This window comes from Dermochelys coriacea, chromosome 7, assembly GCF_009764565.3.
Source record: "Dermochelys coriacea isolate rDerCor1 chromosome 7, rDerCor1.pri.v4, whole genome shotgun sequence".
Lineage (NCBI taxonomy): Eukaryota > Metazoa > Chordata > Testudines > Dermochelyidae > Dermochelys > Dermochelys coriacea.
In genome coordinates, this window is record NC_050074.1 from 41,258,708 (window position 1) to 41,279,672 (window position 20,965).

At 46.1% G+C, this 20,965-nt stretch overlaps 1 protein-coding gene and 1 long non-coding RNA gene across 4 annotated transcripts in view; one reads left to right on the forward strand and one right to left on the reverse strand.

Moving 5' to 3' along the window:
- Positions 1-2,909: 2,909 nt before the first annotated feature.
- LOC119858955 lies at positions 2,910-9,196 on the reverse strand. 3 transcript variants are annotated; one of them, XR_006282728.1, is made up of 4 exons: positions 6,017-9,196; positions 5,865-5,925; positions 4,467-4,555; positions 3,465-3,526 (listed from the first exon to the last, which is right to left on the reverse strand). XR_006282728.1 is itself a non-coding variant. In XM_038410540.2 (3 exons), exons 1-3 carry the CDS (start codon positions 8,718-8,720, stop codon positions 2,919-2,921), a joined length of 918 nt encoding a protein of 305 aa, XP_038266468.1. In that variant the 5' UTR covers positions 8,721-9,189; the 3' UTR covers positions 2,910-2,918. The 3 variants fall into 3 exon arrangements, 1 of the variants encoding a protein (XP_038266468.1); XM_038410540.2 differs by lacking the exon at positions 5,865-5,925 and having other exon boundaries at positions 2,910-3,526; positions 8,500-9,189; XR_005294067.2 differs by lacking the exons at positions 3,465-3,526; positions 4,467-4,555 and adding an exon at positions 5,300-5,347.
- A 111-nt stretch (positions 9,197-9,307) lies between these two features.
- The window catches only part of LOC119858957, an 85,554-nt gene continuing 73,896 nt past the window's right edge, over positions 9,308-20,965 (forward strand). The window contains exons 1-2 of the long non-coding RNA XR_005294066.2: positions 9,308-10,149; positions 12,682-12,752. This is a non-coding gene — a long non-coding RNA (uncharacterized LOC119858957). The remainder of the gene's footprint in view (positions 10,150-12,681; positions 12,753-20,965) is intronic.

Sequence of the window (20,965 nt, forward strand, 5' to 3'; positions counted from 1 at the left end):
AATACATTTCAATTGGTGTTCTATTGTTTAACAGTGCGATTAATCACGATTAATTTTTTTAATCGTGATTAATTTTTGAGTTAATTTTGTGAGTTAACTGCGATTAATCAACAATCCTAGTTTCTTTAACTCACAGTTGACAAACACAACTTAATCAGTTATGTTAAATTAAACTCTATTAGTTCCTATTCTAAAGGAATTTTAAAACAAATTACTAGTTAAAATAATACGTATTTAAGCAATATTAATAAATTATATTTGTCCACTTTGATTGAACATAGCATGTGTCTGGTCAATTCTGCCCTCACCTTTTACTCTTGTTGCTCAACTCCATTTCTCCTCCCACAGCTACCTTTGGCTTGCCCCTGTTCATTCTCCATCTTTTTTTATCTTTCTCCCCCTCTTCTCTTAGGGTATGTCTACACTACGAAATTAGGTCGAATTTATAGAAGTCGATTTTTTAGAAAGTGATTTTATAAAGTCGACTGTGTGTGTCCCCACTTAAGACCATTAAGTTGGCGGAGTGCGTCCACAGTACCGAGGTTAGCGTCAACTTCCAGAGTGTTGCACTATGAGTAGCTATCCCACAGTTCCTGCAGTCTCCGCCACCCATTGGAATTCTGGGTTGAGATCCCAATGCCTGATGGGGCAAAAAACATTGTCGTGGGTGGCTCTAGGTACATGTCGTCAGCCCCCCCCCCTTCCTCCCTCCGTGAAAGCAACGTCAGACAATCATTTCATGCCTTTTTTCCATCGTGCAGACACCATACCATGGCAAGCACGGAGCCCACTCAGCTCACTGTCACCATATGTCTCCTGGGTGCTGGCAGACATGGGACTGCATTGCTACACAGCAGCAGCTCATTGCCTTGTGGCAGCAGATAGTGCAGTATGACTGGTATCCATCCTCGTCATCTCCTGGGTGCTCTTGGCTGGCCTCGGTGAGGTCGCTCGGGGTGCCTGGGCAGACATGGGTGCTCCTGGCAGATCTCGGTGAGGTCTGTCAGGGGTGCCTGAGCAGACATGGGTACTCCTGGCAGATCTCGGTAAGGTCTGTTAGGGGCACCTGGACATAAATGGGAGTGACTCAGGTCAGTCTCTTCTTTTAAGTTTTCTATAATGGAGATTCAGTCCTTCTGGGAATATTGGCAGAGGGATAGCTCAGTGGTTTGAGCATTGGCCTGCTAAACCCAGCGTTGTGAGCTCAATCCTTGAGGGGGCCATTCTGTCTCAGGCTGCTCTCCCAGCCAGCAGCACCACGAGCACCCAGGAGACGATCATAGCTAGCAGTCGTACTGCACTGTCTGCTGGTGAGCACCCAGGAGATGACGACGGGTAGCAGTCGACTGCACCAACCTACCCTTTGCTCCTCCCTCCATGAAAGCAACGGCCAACGATCGTTTCGTGCCTTTTTCCGTGCGGGCACCATATTGCTGTCAGCATCGTCATCCACCTGCCGCTTTCGCTGCCATTCTGCTCTTCTGCTCATGCCATACCATGGCAAGCATGGAGCCCGCTCAGATCACTGCAGCAGTTGTAACTGCTCTAAACACCAGGCACATTATCCAGCTGTGTATGCAGAACCAGAACCTGCAAAAGCAGGTGAGTAGGCGATGGCAGCACAGTGAGGAGAGCGATGAGGACGAGGACATGGACACAGACTTCTCTCAAAGTACGGGCCCTGGCAATTTGGCCATCCTGGTGGCAATGGGGTAGGCTCATACCATGGAATGCCTATTCTGGACCCAGGAAATAAGCACACACTGGTGGGACCGCATAGTGTTGTAGGTCTGGGATGATTCCCAATGGCTGTGAAACTTTCACATGTGTAAGGGCACTTTCATGGAACTTGTGACTCGCTTTCCTCTGCCCTGAAACGCCAGAACACCGAGATGAGAGGAGCCCTCACAGTTCACAAGCAAGTGGCGATAGCCCTCTGGAAGCTTGCAATGCCAGTCTGCTACCAGTCAGTCAGGAATCAATTTGGAGTGGGCAAATCTACTGTGGGGGCTGCTGTGATGCAAGTAGCCAACGCGATCACTCACCTGCTGCTATCAAGGGTAGTGACTCTGGGAAATGTGCAGGTCATAGTGGATGGCTTTGCTGCAATGGGATTCCTTAACTGTGGCGGGGCAATAGATGGAACGCATATCCCTATCTTGGGACCGGACCACCAAGGCAGCCAGTATATAAACCAAAAGGGGTAGTTTTCAATGGTGCTGCAAGCACTGGTGGATCACAAGGCACGTTTCACCAACATCAATGTGGGATGGCCGGAAAAGGTACATGACGCTCGCATCTTCAGGAACTCTGGTCTGTGGGAACGGCTGCAGCAAGGGACTTACTTTCCACACCAGAAAATAACTGTTTGGGATGTTGAAATCCCTATAGTTATCCTTGGGGACCCAGCCTATCCCTTAATGCCATGGCTTATGAAGCCATACACAGGCACCCTGGGCAGTCGTCAGGAGCTGTTCAACTACAGGCTGAGCAAGTGCAGAATGGTGGTAGAATGTGCATTTAAAAGCGCACTGGCGCAGTTCACTGACTCGATTAGACCTCAGCGAAACCAATATTCCCATCGTTATTACTGCTTGCTGTGTGCTCCACAATGTCTGTGAGAGTAAGGGGGAGACGTTTATGGCAGGGTGGGAGGTTAAGGCAAATCGCCTGGCCACTGATTAGGCGAAGCCAGACACCCGGGTGATTAGAAGAGCACAGCAGGGCACACAGCGCATCAGAGAAGCTTTGAAAATCAGTTTCATGACTGGCCAGGCTATGGTGTGAAAGTTCTGTTTGTTTCTCCTTGATGAAAACCCGCCCCCTTGATTCACTCTACTTCCTTGTAAGCCAACCACCCTCCCCTCCCCCCTTTTATCACCGTTTGCAGAGGCAATAAAGTCATTTTTGTTTCAAATTCAGGCATTCTTTATTAATTCGTCACACAAATGGGGGGATAACTGCCAAGGTAGCCCAGGAGGAGTGCGGGAAGAGGAAAGCACTGGGTGGGGTGGTGGGGGAGGGGAGGACAGAAGGACAAGGCCACACTGCACTTCAAAACTTATTGAATGCCAGCTTTCTGTTGCTTGGGCAGTCCTCTGGGGTGGCATGGCGTGGTTGGGTGCCTGGAGGCCCCCCCACCTCATTCTTGGGCATCTGCGTGAGGGGGCTATGGAACTTGGAGAGGAGGGCGGTTGGTTAGACAGGGGCTGCAGCAGCGGTCTGTGCTCCTGCTGCTTTTCCTGCACCTCAACCATACACCGGACCTTATCAGTTTGAGCTTCCAGTAGCCTCAGCACTACATCCTGCCTCCTCTCCTCTTGCTCGTCCCTCCTCTGCTCGCGTTCATTTTGTGCTTTCCTGGACTCTGACATTGTCTCCCTCCACGCATTGTGCTGGGCTCTTTCAGCGTGGGAGGACTGCATGAGTTCAGAGAACATTTCATCGCGAGTGCGTTTTTTTCGGCTTCTAATCTTTGACAGCCTCTGGGACGGAGATGATACATGGAGCGATGAAACATTTGCAGCTGCGGGAGGTAAAAAAGGGAGATTAGTCTTTAAAAAGAGACATTTTAGAGAACAATGGGTAGATTCACAGTGAACCAAGCTGTTAACATTACATAGCACGTGTGCTTTCTTTACAAGGTCACATTTTGCCTCTTATATCGAGGGCCTGCCAGTATGGTGTGAGAGATCACACATGCAGGGCTGGCATGCAACAGAATTCGGTTTGCAGGCAGCCGTGGTAAGCCACAGTCTTTTGGCTTCTTTAACCTTCCTAACATGTGGGAATGGTTTCAAACAGCAGCGCCTTCATTTTACATACCAAGCACCCGTTGGGTTGGCCCTTTAAAATGGGTTGGCCATTTAAAAGGAGGGGCTGCGGTTTTCGGGTTAACATGCAACACAAACCCAACTAACCACCCACAATTCTCTGGGATGATCACTTCACCCCTCCCCCCATTGCGTGGCTAACAGCTGTGGTGATTTCTGTTCAGCCACAGGCAAACAGCCTAGCAGGAATGGCCACCTCTGAATGTCCCCTTAATAAAATTCCCCTATTTCAACCAAGTGACCATGAATGATATCACTCTCCTGAGGATAACACAGAGAGATAAAGAACAGATGTTGCTTGAATGCCAGCAAACACCGGGACTATACGCTGTCATGCTTTGTTATGCAATGATTTCAGACTACGTGCTGCTGGCCTGCCTTGGTAAAGTGTCCTACCACGGAGGACAGAATAAGGCTGCCCTCCCCAGAAACCTTTTGCAAAGGCTTTGGGAGTACGTCCAGAAGAGCCTCATTGAGATGTCCCTGAAGGATTTCCACTCCATCCCCATACACATTAACAGACTTTTCCAGTAGCTGTACTGGCCGCGAATGAATCCCAAATCATCAGGGCAAATTAATCGTTAAACACACTTGCTTTTAAACCACGTATTATATTTACAAAGGTACACTCACCAGAGGTCCCTTCTCCGCCTTCTAGGTCCCGGAGCCTGCCTTCGGTGGGTTGGGAGGGTACTAGATCCAGGGTGAAAAACAGTTCCTGGCTGTTGGGAGAAAGAAAAGGAGTACTTGTGGCACCTTAGAGACTAACAAATTTATTAGAGCATAAGCTTTCGTGAGCTACAGCTCACTTCATCGGATGCTGTTGGGGAAAACGGTTTCCCCGCTTGCTTGCTGTGCTTCAACCTCCTCCTCATCGTCATTTCCTTGTCCCCAAATCCACATTCCTATTGCGTGAGAGTCCATTGACGGAGTCCACTCACAGGGTTGGAATAGTTGTGGGGGCACCCCCTAGAATGGCATGCAGCTCATCATAGAAGCGGCAGGTCTAGGGCTCTGACCTGGAGTGGCCATTTGCCTCTCTGGTTCTTTGCTAGGCTAGCCTTAAGTTTCACGCAGCACTGCTGTGGGTCCCTGTTATAGCCTCTGTCCTTCATGCCCGTGGAGATTTTTTCAAATATTTTGGCATTTTGTCTTTTCGAATGCAGTTCTGATAGTACAGATTCATCTCCCCATACAGCGATCAGATCCAGTACCTCCCATTCAGTCCATGTTGGAGCTCTTTTGCGATTCTGGGACTGCATTGTCACCTCTGCTGATGAGCTTGCCACGCTGCTCAAACAGGAAATTAAATTCAAAAGTTTGCGAGGCTTTTCCTGTCTACCTGGCCAGTGGATTTGAGTTGAGAGTGCTGTCCAGAGCAATCACAATGGAGCACTCTGGGATAGCTCCCGGAGACCAATACCATCGAATTGCGTCCAAATTGGACCAGGAAGGTTGATTTCAGCGCTAATCCACTCATCAGGGAGGAGTACAGAAACCGGTTTTAAGAGCCCCTAAAATTAAAAAAAATGGCTTTGTAGTGTGGATGGGTGCAGGGCTAAACCGATCTCACGCTGCTAAATCCGACCTAAACTCGTAGTGTAGACCAGGGCTCAGTCTTGTATAGTTTATTCTCCTCTTTCCCCTCACCACAGCTACAGTAAACATATATAAGCACCCCAATCTTGCTGTCCTTACTCATGCCCACACGGTAATGAAAATTATTTTGACGGAGTACATGGTAGTTATTTTTGTGGTAAATAATGTATCTTCAAGACTGGAGACAGTAGAGAAGTCACTGTCATGTGTAAGAAGACAAAGTTAAATACTAACTGTTTAAACAGCCCTTATGCCACACTCTGGTACTAAAGTTCAAAATGCTCCAACAATCACATGGTTGTTTGACAGTTTGTTTGAAGTTGTCTAAATAAAGGCAAAAATCTACTCATAAATACAAAGCCCAAGGCCTTCAAATTTATGTGCCTAAAATTAAACAGCTAAATGCATATTTAAGATCCTAAATTAAGTTACCTGATTTTCAAATGTTAAACATCTACTGTTCCTCCTGACGTAAATAGGTGCTCAGCACTCCCTAAAAATCAGACCAGTAATATCTAGGTGAAAAACCAATTAAAAAGGTGGCCAAAAGATGTAAACAAAGCTAATGGGAACATTTTGCTCACTCCAGCTATTGGCATATCCATCTGGCATAATCTGTAAGTATTTTAATTAATACACTAGGTTACTAAATTGCATTAAGGAACACGATGCAAATAGTTAACTATTTGAATATTCCAGCAGAGTTCTTGAGATAACAATTTGTTTGCACAGCCCTTAAATCCTCCTCCTCCTCCCTAACCCCCCACCCCCACCCCAAAAGCCGATGAGACGGGGGGAGGGTCAGGGTGTCTGTCTGTTGGCGGGGAGAGAAGGGGGCTGGCTAAACATGATGGCTGTAAACAAGGGCTGTAGAACAAATCCAGCACGTCCCTTGCGAACGGATCCTCCCCAGTCCTCCACTCCGCCCCCTTGTAGTCAAATAGAAATTGAATGTGTATGGACAGTGCTGCGCCAGGCCCCTGCAACTCCTCCCTTCACTCCCCCCATACTCCCCTTGCTACTGCTGTTTCGTGAACGAGATCAATCTTGTGTTAGTGTTCTTTTTTTTTTTACACTAGAATATGCAATTTTATTCCGGACCTTTCGAAATGAGGAAGGGTCTTCCTGATCATTTCTCTACAGCTATTAAGCCGAACTTCGGGCCGGGCCCGCTAAAGAGTGTTAGACAGACTTGCCCTCTGGATATTTTTAAAAATCCTTTGCTTTTTTCTGAGATGTAAAACGCACAGGATTTGTTACAATGGTTCTGGTGGGAAGAGGACGAAGAGCTTCAGTGAGCAATGTGTAGGGATCTCCCAGAGTCCAAACAGCTGATGTTGGGGGAGAGGCGAGCGTCTTGGACGCCCACCAATAAAACTAAACGAGAACCCACAGCTCAAATGCCCACGATCAATCACCCCACGCCTCTTTCCTCAACTTCCAGTGGCAGGATGGCCGCTTCCCCATCTCCAATTATTGCTGGTGTACCATCCAGACCGCACATGCAAGGAGTTACAAGGGGTGGGGAAAGCTGAAAAGCGTTCACACACACTGTCCCTCCAGCATATCAACCCTTTGCAAACACAGCTGCAGTGTGCAGCTAGACCCAGGGTTCCCCTGCTAGCTGTCTCTCCTGCCAGTTCGCAGCCATTCACTTGCCTAGGCACCACCCAGTCTTTTCCTCTGAGCAACACGTCACTCAAGCGCTTGTTTGTGCTTCCACCGGCCGTTAAGCACTTTACGTATCCGATGCAACCAAGGCAAGCTCGGGGTGGAGCTGCGCAAAAAAATCCGGGCGTAGGCGAGCGTTGTGCATGGAAATCACACAGAATAACTCGCCTGGAGTTGGACCAAACCAATATTGTGTAAATGCAAAAAATGTAGGGGGAGAAGCAGAAAACAGCACCGACACCGCATGCAGACGCATTCCTCCTTGCCTGGCATGCAGCATGTCGGTTTTGCATGTCGATGCAAGGGTTTGGAAGGAAAAATTATCCGCTGATGCACACACCCCCTCCACACTGGTTGCTTTTGGACTGCTCCATGTCCTGTACATAAGGGGGTGTGGACTGGAGAAGCACTAAAAAGGAGTCAGCAAGCAAAACCCGGAGGGTGGTGTGTGTTTGTTTTCTCGGGGCTGTGCAACTAGACAGGGAACGGCAAAGAGCGTCCGACGCGACCTCCCTGCTTCTCTCCCCTGCTCCTTTTGTCAAACACACCCCCAGTCCTAAGCAGTTGTTATTCTGTAGCGGTTTGCACCGGAGTAACCATCTGCTACAGAAGGAGGCGAGATAATCTCTTCTAGGCAGCAGCCTAAAACTGGTCAAACTGCCCCCCAGCCTGCAGCAGCTCAGCCAGGCTATGCACTGTCAAAGGGCTCTGGTCAAGAAAAAAACAGAGCGGATTGTGAAAAGGTAGAGGCAGCAGGAAAGCCCCTTTGGCTGGGGGGAAACCGCAGTGCTTCACAAACCAGCAACGAACAAGCCAACCCAGAAGGGGGGGGAAACGCTAAGAAGAAGACGACGACATTGAATTTGCTTCTTTGGGGGTGGTTGGCAGCTGTCCAGGGCTGCAAAGAGTATGTGAGAGGGTTACTATGTTGAGAAGAGAAGAGCTGATCACGTGTGGCACAGGAGCCAGGGGTGCCCTCTGGGAGCCTGCCAGGGCTGGGAAGGAGGAAGAGGTGCCGGAAGCCTACCAGCAGCAGCTGAAGGAGGGAGCGCCCCGGAGGGGCTGCAGCAGGGGTCGCTGGCACCACAGCTGGCGTGGAAGGACCCCCGCCTTCTCCAGGAGGCTTTTGGGCAGCAGGACGCACGCCCATTACCAGCAGCAGCAGCACTGCAGGGCCTCCCAGCGGTGCTATCGGCCCACCCGCCCCAGGGTGCTGCTCTCTCTGCGGCCCGTCAACATGATGGGCAAGCGAGCCCCGGGCATGCGGGCCCCCCGTAACACCAACCAGTTCCTGATGCGGGAGAAGTACCAGCTCATGCACCTGCGGTCGGACTCGGTGGGCACCGAGAGCGGCGGGTCGGACAGTGAGATGGACCCGCTGGACATGGACTCCTACCTGGGGGTGCTAGAGAACTCCCGGGGGGCGCTGATGGACTTTGCCGAGGATCCTCGCTCCTCCTCCTGGTCTCCGCCCGCTTCCTCGGCCGCCACTGACTGTGAGCCCTCGTCGCAGCAGCAGTTGCGGTTTTTCGGTGGCGGTTTGGCGGACGTGCACCAGGAGGAGAGCTTGCAGTACTTCCCTTCCGAGGACGATGTGATCGAGAGCGAGATATTCATGGAGAAGGACTTCCACGAGTTCTGTAGCAGAATTGCTTGAATTGGGGGGCACCTATTTATTTGCTACAATTACCCCCTTCCCACCACCCACCCCTTCCTTCCGTTGCCTTTTATACTTGGCTGGGTTATGCGGGCGATCCTATCTCCGGGTCACAGCTGGATCCGGTCGGGCTGGGTATGTGGATTCTCATGGGTAGAATGGTTTTCCAAACGTTAAGTTCATCTATTGGCATTTGAACCTCCCCGGGGACGGGGGGAGGAGGTGGCGGGGCATTTTGCCCCCCGAGGGGGGGAAGGGACATGGGATTACATACTAGGCCTTGTTTGCTGGAGCGCTTTATTTATTTACCGCCACCCTTTTGCATTGTTGTCAAGCGGAGCCAGGTCATTTTATATTTAAAAAAAAAACACACACGCTCTGGATCTTAAATAAAAGGAACTTTTGTAAATTAAAAGAAACCGCCTGTGTGTGCTGTCGCTGGGAAAATGTGTCCAGTACTAAGAGCGGCGTGGGGGGGGGTCTCCCGCGTAGGTGTGCGGAGAGTGCGCCTTGCGGAAGGAAGAACGGGGGGGGGGGAGGAGGAGCGCGCGGTTTGGCGCAAAGGACGAGAAGCCAGCGCCGCAGCGGTTTGCTTCTGCTCCTGTTGGCAGCAGGGGCACAAAACCCGCTCCTTGGCTTGCTTCAGCGAAGAGCTGGAGGTGGGACGGGACAGTAACGTAATCAGCTCCCCGCTCAGTGCAAGGGGGGGCCACAGCGAGGGGGGACCATGCCTGATAACCGCCAAGAGGGAGCCTATGGAGGTTGCAGAGTGCATGGGAAGATGAACACGGTTACAATAATCGCATTCCTCATACTTAAGGTTAAGATTTTGTCACAGTTATTTTCAGTAAAAGTCAGGGGCAGTACACAGGGGAAGCTCCCAGCCTGAGCCTTGCTGCTCAGAACGGACCGACAGCCTGAGCCCCTCTGCCTGCAGGGGGAAGCTGATCTGCAGAACCCAGCTGCCCAGGGCAGACTAGCAACCCCAGCCCCACCGCCCATAGCATTGCCAAAGGCGTCCTCCTGGGTTGGCCAGGAGTCTCCCAGGACTGGGCTCGATCTCTCTGAGGCTACTGAAGCTAATCCGGGAGATTTTAGGCTGCTAAAAGTCGAGCAGCGCAATGGGGCGAAGGCAGGCTCCCTCCTTGCCCTGGCTCCACACGGCCCCCAGAAGCAGCTGGCATGTCCCTGCGGCCCCTCAGCGGAGGCAGAGCCAGGGGGTCTCCGTGAGCTACCCCGGGCCCAAGCACCCACTCCGCAGCTCCCAGTGGCTGGGAACAGGGAACCATGGCCAATGGGAGCTGCGGGGGCAGTGCCTGTAGGCACTTGGCCGCCCCTGAGACTAGGAGCCGCTGTCAGACATGCCGTCGTTTCCAGGAGCCACCCAAGGTAAGCCCTACCTGGCTGGAGCTACACCCCAAACCCCCTCCTGCACCCCAACCCAGAGCCCCCTCCTGCACCAAAACTCCCTCCCGGAGCCTGCACCCCTCACACTCTTCCACACTAACTCCCTGTCCAAGGCTCAGCCTGGAGTCCCCTCCCAAGCCAAATTCCCTCCCAGAGCCCGCACCCCCCTTCTGCACTCTTATCCCAGGCTCAGCCTGGAGCTCCCTCCCACACTCCAAACCCCTCAGCCACACCCCCCAGCCCAGAGCCCCCACCCCCTCCCACACCTCAACCCCCTGCCCCAGCCCCAGCCCGGTTGGAGTGAGTGAGGGTGGGGGAGAGCGAGACGGAGGGATGGGGCCTCTGAGAAGGAGCAGGGCGCGGGCATGGCCTTGGAGAAGGGGTGGGGCAAGGCAAGAGTGTTTGGGTTTGTGCGATTAGACAGTTGGCAACCAGCCATTGAGGGCATACTGACAGCCAAAGCCCCACCACCCAGGGTGGATTGACAACCTGAGCCCCGCTACCCCGGGGAAGACTGACAGCCAGAGCCCCCCCCTTGCCGCCCAGGATGAACTGACAGACCAAGCCTTGCCACCTGAGTGGAGGGAGCTGACAGCCGGATCCCCACTGCTCAGGGCTCATCCTGCTGCCCAGGGGAGGGGCTGACAGCGAGAGCCCCACCGACCTAGGGTTATCACCTTTGAAATGGAAAAAAAAAGGCACGCACCCCCCTACACAAAGCAAGCCTGACGCAACCCCAACCACAAGCTTCAACAGCTACTCATAGTAAGTAGAGAAAGAACACAGAGATAAGACTGATAACATCATTTTCTTACTTAAACTGCAGAGGTGGGAACACTGCCCATCTTTAGCTGACACAGAAACCTTTAACATTAGATATCCCACTGTATTGTGATAATAATGCAAATCTTTAGAGCCACATAAAAAAACCCCAGCAGATTAAATTATTTTTCTAGCAACAGGCAAAACGATTAAAAAAAATGGCCAGGTCAGTCAAATACAGGCCAGGTGGTAATCCTTTGCCACCCAGGGCTCACCCTGCCACCTGCTGACAGCCCTAGTTCCATTGCCTAGGGCTGACCGCCAAAGCCCTGAAGTTGCGGAGGTCACAAAAAATCACAGAATCTGTGACCTCCATGACAGACTCATAGCCTTAATCATACTGAATGTGAAATGGTCAACAGGCATTTTGCTGTGAGAGTGAACCACAGAACCAGACCAGAAACATTATTGATCTTATTTATATCATGAGCCAGGGTGAGCAGGACTGATGGTAACATGGCAGTGGGGAAAATAAAGCAATAGATATCTTTGAATTCTCAAATTCCAGCCATGAATAGTAGGGAGGAATGAATGTCTACACATCCCCTTTTCCCCATTCTCACACATGGGATCAGATGTGAGACATATTTTAATATGACAGAGAAAAGACAAGCCCACATGTCAGAGGATCAGTCATACCCCAGTCCATTTGCAGCTATTAAAAATATAATAAGCACCAGAAGCAAACAGGGACTCTAAACAGAAATAGCACTGATTTTTATGATTAATAAATATTGCTTGTCTAGACCCTTTTTACATCTAAACACAAAAAGGAAAACTGTTACCCACACACCAGCCCTCATCTTGTTTTCTGGCTCCCTAAGGATAAAATGTTTAATTAACAGTGCAGTTGGAAGTTAAGAAAACAAGAAACCAAAACAAGAAGCAGAGCGGGCCTTCTACAAGAATAACATGGAAGACAGAGGCATCTACCAATTTTTGGTGGGGGGAGCGGAGAAAAATGAGATTAAACAATTCTACATGTTACTGGAGATCAAAACTCCATGAGATTTGAAAAGCTTTTCCTGAGTTCTTCCGTGGCATTGCACAGCTCAGTGCAAGGCTCAGTGCGCAGGCAAGAATGTTCAGTAGAAACACAGCAGCGAAGGTAAACAGTGTAGCCATTGATTCTGAAGCTTTTTATTATCCCCTTCGTTTTAAGGAGGGCAATCATAGCAAAGTGGCACATTGGGCATGAGCTACTGAATAACTTTAGCACCACAGTGTAATTTTTTGTATTCTGTATAATTAAAGCATTATCATGCCTGCCTTAAGTGCTTGATAGCAGGCTTTTACTCCTACTCTCCTAGAGATTACGGTGATAGAAATGCCTATAAAGATACTTTAAGGGTCTCTGCACACTTCAAAAATGTAGATACCTAACAAGTTGAGCAAAGTTATTTCAGTTTTCCAGGAATGGGTTTGTAGGGGGGTGTTGTGTATAGCCCTATCCTTAAAACCCACAAAAAATACACTCTTTTTTTTTTTTTTGCTTTGATCCTGTACTTCTAAACTTAGGGAAAACTCCCACTGAATACTGAATTATATGAAAAAAGCATTTGGAAAACTTAAAACAATATATATTGAAGACGACGTCTGCACCCTTTATGTTTGTTCCAGTATTGTGAATATAGTCGTTCAACACATTAGTACATACATACTAAATCTATCACTGTCTATATTTGTTCATAGATTCACTGGGACACATTTGAAGCTCAGGGTTTGTCTGTTTGTGAATGGCACCTTCCTGTCCTTGGAAAGAGGTTGGGGCTAATTTTTATCATCATATTTACCAGCTAAAATAAAACTAAGTAAATTCTTTCAGAATCTTAACACAACAGCTATAGCATTGTAAAGTATAATTTATGGCAATGGGATCTGTGTGTTTGTCTTTCCCCAAAGCAGAGCTATCTAATTTCAGGAGGGCCAAAATTACTTAATTTTTTCTTTAAATGAAGCATGGGCTGTTGCTGTAAGTTAAGGGCCATATACAGTCAACCTCTTGATCCAAGCACAGGTCTAACTGATAATGAGAGGTTTGCAATAAGACCTTGCCTACAGTGGACATTTGCCCCCTTCAAACATGAGTGGTCAGTCACTATTGTAGTTGCACCAATGCAAATCTCTAGTGTAGACAAATCAAGCTGAAATTTGCACTAAAAGAAATTAGTGGCATGAACAGATTTGATCTTCAGAAAGTTTACATTTTATTGGCTAATACAGAACTGCAGAAACATGTTTAAATGAATGTTTGATGTATGGTTTTTTCGACTTGACATTTAAATGGTATGATGAAAGTTCACTAATAATATTTACATGAAGGTTTGCTCTATTATTGTTTTATAGGGTGGCAAAACAATCAATATAAACTATATTTATGTTTCATATTGCAGTTTTTATCTATTGAAAACAAAGTCTAATTGGAATGCAAATTAGTAGAACAGTGTAAAGAAATAATTCCAGGCCACATATTGCCTGCCAGAATTACAGAGGTGGATTCACATTAATAAAAGAGGCTCTCTGTGTTCCCGTCACTAATCAATGGAATATGCCATGTAGGATCAATTCCAGTTCTAATATGAAATTTCAAATCTTAAGAGGGAGCTTGCTTTTCACCTTCTTACCTCTTTCACTATTCTTGTTATTTCTTAATCGCTGATTCCAAACATCAGGAGTAAAAATAAACAGCTAAATAACAAAACTAATAACAATGCTTTAAATAAGATATCATCTTTGCACATAGCCTTCTCAGTTTCTTACACAATCACCTCCATGCCTTCTTTCAGACAGCTCCCCATGCAAGATACATCCTCAGTGCCCTCCTTAGTATGGCCTCTCAACCTATTCACTTACACTGAATTGAGCTGATTTGTATATAAATTGCCTGCTTTCCTTTAAAACTCTTTTCTGGTCTGTCTTTAGCTGCTGAAAGCAGGGACCATACTTCTGGTGTATTTAGAAAGTTCCTACATAAGAAACATAAAAATGGCCATACTGGGTCACCCCAATATCCTACCCTGTCTTCCAACAGTGGCCAGTGCCAGGTGCTTCAGAGGGAATGAGCAGAACAGGTAATCATCTAGTGGTCCATCCTCTGTCACCCATTCCCAGCTTCTGGCAGTCCGAGGCCTAGGAACACCAGAGTATGGGGTTGCATTCCTGACCATTTTGGCTAATAGTAATTAATGGACCTATCCTTCATGAACTTAGCTAATTCTTTTTTGAATCCAGCTACAGTTTTGTTCTTCACAGCATTCTCTGGCAACAAGTTCTACAGGTTGACTGTGCTTTTTGTGAAGAAGTACTTTCTTATAGTTGTTTTAAACCTGCTGCCTCCAAATAATTCATTTAGCTTCTCCACAAAGGCCTTGTCTTCCTTGAGTGCTCCTTTGGAACCTCGATCGTCCAGTGGCCCAAATGATTGTTTGGCAGGCTTCTTGCTTCTGATGTACTTAAAAAAAAATTTCTGCTAGTTTGAGTCTTTTGCTAGTTGCTCTTCAAATTCTTCTTTTGGCCTGCCTAATTATACTTTTTATAATTGACTTGCCAAAGTTTATGCTCCTTTCTATTTTCCTCAATAGGATTTCATTTCCAATTTCTAAAGGATGCCTTTTTGTCTCTAACGGCTTCCTCTACTTTCTTGGTTAGCCATTGTGGCATTTTTTTGGTCCTCTTATTATTCTTTTAAATTTGGAGTATACATTTAATCTGAGCCTTTATTATGGTGTTTTTAAAAAGTTTCCATGCAGCTTGCAGGCATTTTACTCTTGTGACTGTTCCTTTTAAATTTTTGTTTAACTAGCTTCCTCATTTCTGGGTAGTTCCCCTTTCTGAAATTAAATTCTACTGTGGTGGGCTTCTTCGGTATTTCTCACGCACCCCTCACATCCCTAGACAAGTATGTTAAATTTAATCATATTATGGTAGCTATTAACAAGCGGTTCAGCTATAGTCACTTCTTGGACCAAATTCTGTGCTCCACTTAAGACTAAAACAAGAATTGTCTCTCTCCTTGTGGGTTCCAGGACTAGCTGCTCCAAGAAACAGTTAATTATGATGTCTAGAAACTTTATCTCTGCATCCCATTCTGAGGTGACATGTACCAGTCAATATGGGGATAGTTGTAATCCCCTTTAGTATCAAGTTTTCTATTTTTTTGCCCCTTTAATTCCCCAGAGCATTTCACAATCACCATCACCATCTTGGTAAGGTGGTCGGTAGTATATTCCTGTTACTGTATTCTTATTATTTAAGCATGGAATTTCTGTCCATAGAGATTCTGTGTTACTGTTAGATTCATTTACAATTTGTACTTTATTTGACTTTATGCTTTCTTTCATATAGAGTGCCACGCTCCCACCAGCACGATCTACTCTGTCATTCCTATATATTTGGTAGCCTGGTCTTACTGTGATTATAATTGTTCCACCAAGTTTCTGTCATGCCTATTATATCAATATCCTCATTTACAGGCACTCAGATTTACCCATCTTAGTATTTAGACTTCTAGCATTTGTATACAAGCACTTATAAAATTTGTCACTTTTTAGCTGTCTGCCTTCATGTGATATAATTGAATGGGAGTCTTTTTCATTTGGCTGTTACTCTTCAGTTCCTAAATGTACTTTATCAGCTTCTATCCTTTCCTCTTTACTAAGACAGATTTCAGAGTAGCAGCCGTGTTAGTCTGTATCCACAAAAAGAAAAGGAGGACTTGTGGCACCTTAGAAACTAACAAATTTATTTGAGCATAAGCTTTCGTGAGCTACAGCTCACTTCATCGGATGCATTCAGTGGAAAATACAGTGGGGAGATTTATATACACAGAGAACATGAAACAATGGGTGTTATCATACACACTGTAATGAGAGTAATCAGGTAAGGTGAGCTATTACCAGCAGGAGAGCGGGGGTAGGGGGAGGACTTTTTGTAGTGATAATCAAGGTGGGCCATTTCCAGCAGTTGACAAGAATGTCTGACATAGAGACTCCCCGTTAATAGATCCTCCTCTAAGGGTATGTCTATACTACCCGCTGGATCAACCAGCAGGGGTTGATTTATCGCTGGATCACGTCTAGTCTCGACGTGATAAATCGACTCCCGAGCACTCTCCCGTCAACTCAGGTACTCCACCAGGGCGAGAGGCACAGGTGGAGTTGACGGGAGTGTCAGCAGTCAACTCACCGCAGTGAAGACACCACAGTGAGTAGATCTGTGTACATCAACTTCAGATACGTTGTTCACGTAGCTGAAGTTGAGTAACTTAGATCGATTCCCCCCCACACCCTTAGTGTAGACCAGGCCTAAGGGATGTCTCTGTCCAAACCATGTGCTTCTGTTGGATTTCCCCCAGCATGTAGTGGCCGCTACCACAAATAACCTTTAATCTTAAGATTTGAAACTACTTTACAGGCTGAAATTTAGCAAGTCACACACTGAGTAACTGGCAAAACTGGGAATAGAAACCAGAAGTTCTTACCTCATAAATCCAGGTTTCAGAGTATCAGCCGTGCTGGTCTGTATCTGCTAAAAGAACAGGAGTACTTCGGATGCATAGAATGAAGTGGGCTGTAGCCCACAAAAGCTTATGCTTTAATAAATTTCTTAGTCTCTAAGGTGCCACAAGTCCTCCTGTTCTTTTTACCTCATAAAATCACTAATCTGACTACTAGCCAGCAATCCCACCCACATTCACAAACTTCTTGACCACATTATGCCCCTTCCCAATTTTTCCAGGAGTAAGGTTGCACATTATGCCCCTTCCCAATTTTCTTCCTCTCATACACAAATTTAGAGGCAAAATGTTGAGGTAAATCACAAAGTTTTATAAGCTGTAGCACGCATATGGGTACTTTTGAGTCTGAATAGACAAGTCTCAGCTTGTTTCAGTCTTTAATCACTGTACTACTAGGACGTACATTTTGCTCTGATATTCTTCCTCTTGATAACTGGTTTGATTATTTTAGTATTTTACCAAGTTTTCCATAAGATTAAAATGACATTTAGTCCTAACGTTATGAATGGGGGAGAATGGTACATATTATCTGTTGGGAAAGTGTTCCTCTTGTGACTCACAAAATGAGTGTTATACAAGCACAAGTACAAGTACCACTTAAACTAAATGAATACACGTTTTAACAGCTTTGGAAAATAATAGTTTGGCGGATTTTCTGTATGATCAGAAAATCAAATTTGTTAATTGGTGAGAAAGATATTAAAGATGGCAAGTTGTTTAAATATCCAGTCTCACTTCCCCATTCCTATTTTTCACTGCTGCTGCATTACTAATTTTTTTTAACTATTCAGGTTCCAAGCACACATGAGCTTTATCATAGAGCTCCTAAACATGATTTTGTTTTTGAACAGAAGACGTTATGGGCTTCACCATCTTGAATGCCAATTAAAAATATCACAAGAATGTGGAATTTTATAAAGACTATAATTGGGAGTTCATTGTAAAATATCTATATGCCTAATACAAAGCTTATGCACCCATTGTATTCAATGGCAAAATGGGAGCAAAGACTGAGCCCTACATCGACAATATTATGCTAAAACAACATTAAGGGCTCAATTGTGGCTTGCACACTTCACTCCCCTTGCTGGCCACTATACAGGGATGGTTGGAGACCTGCTCAGTCTAGGCAGGGAGAATGGACATGGTAATATCAAAAAGTGAGCAAGAGCTTCAACTTCCTTAAGCATTAATTCAAATTGCAAGAAGAAAAGGAGAGGGACAAAAGAATACATTACTACTACCACTGTATTCAATCTATTATAAATGCAGAAATAATATTATTTGTAATCACTCAAATCATCTCAGCAAAAAAGTTCAACACTTCCCACCCAAATTAAGGTAACAACATCAGCACAATCTCATATTGTGCAAGAAATGTAATAAATATTTAGCTCAAAGAAGTAACTTTAAAAATGCAAGTACCACAAAAATATATGAATTTCAGAATTTTCTGAACAAATCAATAGCCTAAAGAGTGATCCAAAAATAATTCAAATTTAAAATTTTATAGAAACACACAATATGTTATAATGTAGTTTATATTAAAAAGGACTTCCTTTATATCTACAGTACTATTAAAATTCAACCTTATGAAAAACCATATGATGCTGCCGCATTAATATCAACCAGACCCTGTTTTTAATTTATATGTACTTAGTTAAATTCCTTCTATTCCTCCTCCCAAAAAATTAAGGTGATATACACTTATAACATTTGTTAAAAATGCACTTAATTTGAACAGCACTATTATTCCAATGGGAAATGTTAGGACATCAATATCTCATTAGTTATTACTAGGGCTGTCAATTAATCGCAGTTAACTCATGCGATTAACTCAAAAAAATTAATCGTGATTAATCACACTTATAACAATAGAATACGAATTTAAATTTATTAAATATTTTGAATGTTTTTCTACATTTTCAATATTGATTTCAATTACAACACAGAACAAAGTGCACAGTGCTCACTTTATATTATTATTTTTTATTACAAATATATGCACTGTAAAAATTATAAACAAAAGAAATAGTATTTTTCAGTTCATCTCATACAAGTACTGAAGTACAATCTCTTTATCATGAAAGTGTAACTTACAAATGCAAATTTTTTTTTTGATTACATAACTGCACTCAAAAACAAAACAGTGAAAAAACTTTAGAGCCTACAAGTCCACTCAGTCCTACTTCTTATTGTGTCAATTGCCAAGGGTATGTTTACACTACGAAATTAGGTAGAATTTATAGAAGTCGGTTTTGTAGAAAGCGTTTTTATACAGTTGAGTGTGTGTGTCCCCACACAAATGCTCTAAGTGCATGTAGTCGGCGGACTGTGTCCACAGTACCGAGGCAACAGTCGACTTACAGAGCTTTGCACTGTGGGTAGCTATCCCACAGTTCCCACAGTCTCCACCGCCCATTTGAATTCTGGGTAGAAATCCCAGTGCCTGATGGGGCTAAAACATTGTCACGGTGGTTCTGGGTACATATCATCAGGCCCCCGTTCCCTCCCTCCCTCCCTCCCTCCGTAAAAGCAAGGGCAGACAATCGTTTTGCACCTTTTTTCTTGAGTTATCTGTGCAGAAGCCATACCACGGCAAGTATGGAGCCCACTCAGTTAACTGTCACTGTATGTCTCCTGGGTGCTGGCGGCATTGCTACGCAGCAGCAGTTTATTGCCTTTTGGCAGCAGACAGTGCGGTATGACTGGTAGCTGTCGTCGACGTAGTCCTGGGTGCTCTTTTAACCGGGTGCCTGGGCAAACATGGGAGTGACTCAGCCAGGTCATTTCCCTTCTTTCGTCTCATGGCAATTGAGTCCTACTGGCAGTGCACTGTCTTTTAATTTGCAGCCAGCAGAAGACAATGGCTAGCAGTCATACTGCACCATCTTCTGCCAAGCACCCAGGAGGTGGCGATGGCTAGCGGTCGTACTGCACAGTCTGCTGCCAGCATGTATTATGATTAACCTGGCTGCTGGTTACGCAAATCCAGACACCAGGGCGGTTAGAAGAGCACAGAAGGGTGCAGTGCACATCAGAGAAGCTTTGAAAACCAGTTTCATGACTGGCCAGGCTACGGTGTGAAAGTTCTGTTTGTTTCTCCTTGATGAAATCCCCCGCCCCTTGGTTCACTCTACTTCCCTGTAAGCTAACCACCCTCCCCACCTCCCTTCGATCACCGCTTGCAAAGGCAATAAAGTCATTGTTGCTTCACATTCATGCATTCTTTATTAATTTATCACACAAATAGGGGGATAATTACCAAGGTAGCCCAGGAGGAGTGGTGGAGGAGGGAAGGACAAGGCCACACAGCACTTTAAAAGTTTAAAACTTATTGAATGCCAGCCTTCTGTTACTTGGGCAATCCTCTGGTGTGGAGTGGCTGGGTGGCCGGAGGCCCCCCCACCACGTTCTTGGGCGTCTGGGTGAGGAGGCTATGGAACTTGGGGAGGAGGGCGATTGGTTACACAGGGGCTGTAGCGGCGGTCTGTGCTCCTGCTGCCTTTCCTGCAGCTCAACCATACGCTGGACTATATTAGTTTGATCCTCCAGCAGCCTCAGCATTGCATCCTGCCTCCTCTCATCATGCTGCTGCCACCTTTCAGCTTCAGCCCTCTCTTCAGCCCGCCACTTACTCTCTTCAACTCGCCACCTCTCCTCCTGGTCATTTTGTGCTTTCCTGCACTCTGACATTGTCGGCCTCCATGCATTCATCTGTGCTCTGTCAGTATGGGAGGAGAGCATGAGCTCAGAGAACATTTCATCGCGAGTGTATTTTTTTCACCTTCTCATCTTCGCTCGCCTCTGGGAAGAAGAAGATCCTGTGATCCTTGAAACACATGCAGCTGGTGGAGAAAAAAAAAGGGACAGTGGTATTTAAAAAGACACATTTTTATAGAACAATGGGTACACTCTCTTTCACAGTAAACCTTGCTGTTAACATTACATACATAGCATATGTGCTTTCGTTACAAGGTCACACTTTGCCTCCCCCCCCCCGCGTGGCTAACAGCGGGGAACATTTCTGTTCAGCCATAGGCAAACAGCCCAGCAGGAACGAGCACCTCTGAATGTCCCCTTAAGAAAAGCACCCCATTTCAACCTGGTGACCATGAATGATATCACTCTCCAGAGGATAACACAGAGAGATAAAGAACGGATGTTGTTTGAATGCCAGCAAACATACACTGCAATGCTTTATTCTACAATGATTCTTGAGTACGTGCTACTGGCCTGGAGTGGTAAAGTGTCCTAGCATGGTGGATGGAATAAGGCTGCCTTCCCCAGAAACCTTTTGCAAAGGCTTTGGGAGTGTATCCAGGAGAGTCACAAATGCCAGGGCAAATTAATCATTAAACATGCTGGCTTTTAAACCTTTTATAGTATTTTAAAAGGTACACTCACCAGAGGGCCCTTCTCCGCCTGGTGGGTCCAGGAGGCAGCCTTGGGTGGGTTCAG

What these genes read in the sequence shown, in the direction of transcription:
- LOC119858955 (XM_038410540.2), bottom strand. Translation starts at nt 8,720, where the DNA reads ATGAATATCTCGCTCTCGATCACATCGTCCTCGGAAGGGAAGTACTGC. An exon ending in GAGTTCTCTAGCACCCCCAG is followed by an intron (nt 4,556 to 8,499) that starts GTAGGAGTCCAT and finishes TTCTCCCAACAG; the next exon opens with CCAGGAACTGTTTTTCACCC. An exon ending in AGGCGGAGAAGGGACCTCTG is followed by an intron (nt 3,527 to 4,466) that starts GTGAGTGTACCT and finishes TACCTCCCGCAG; the next exon opens with CTGCAAATGTTTCATCGCTC.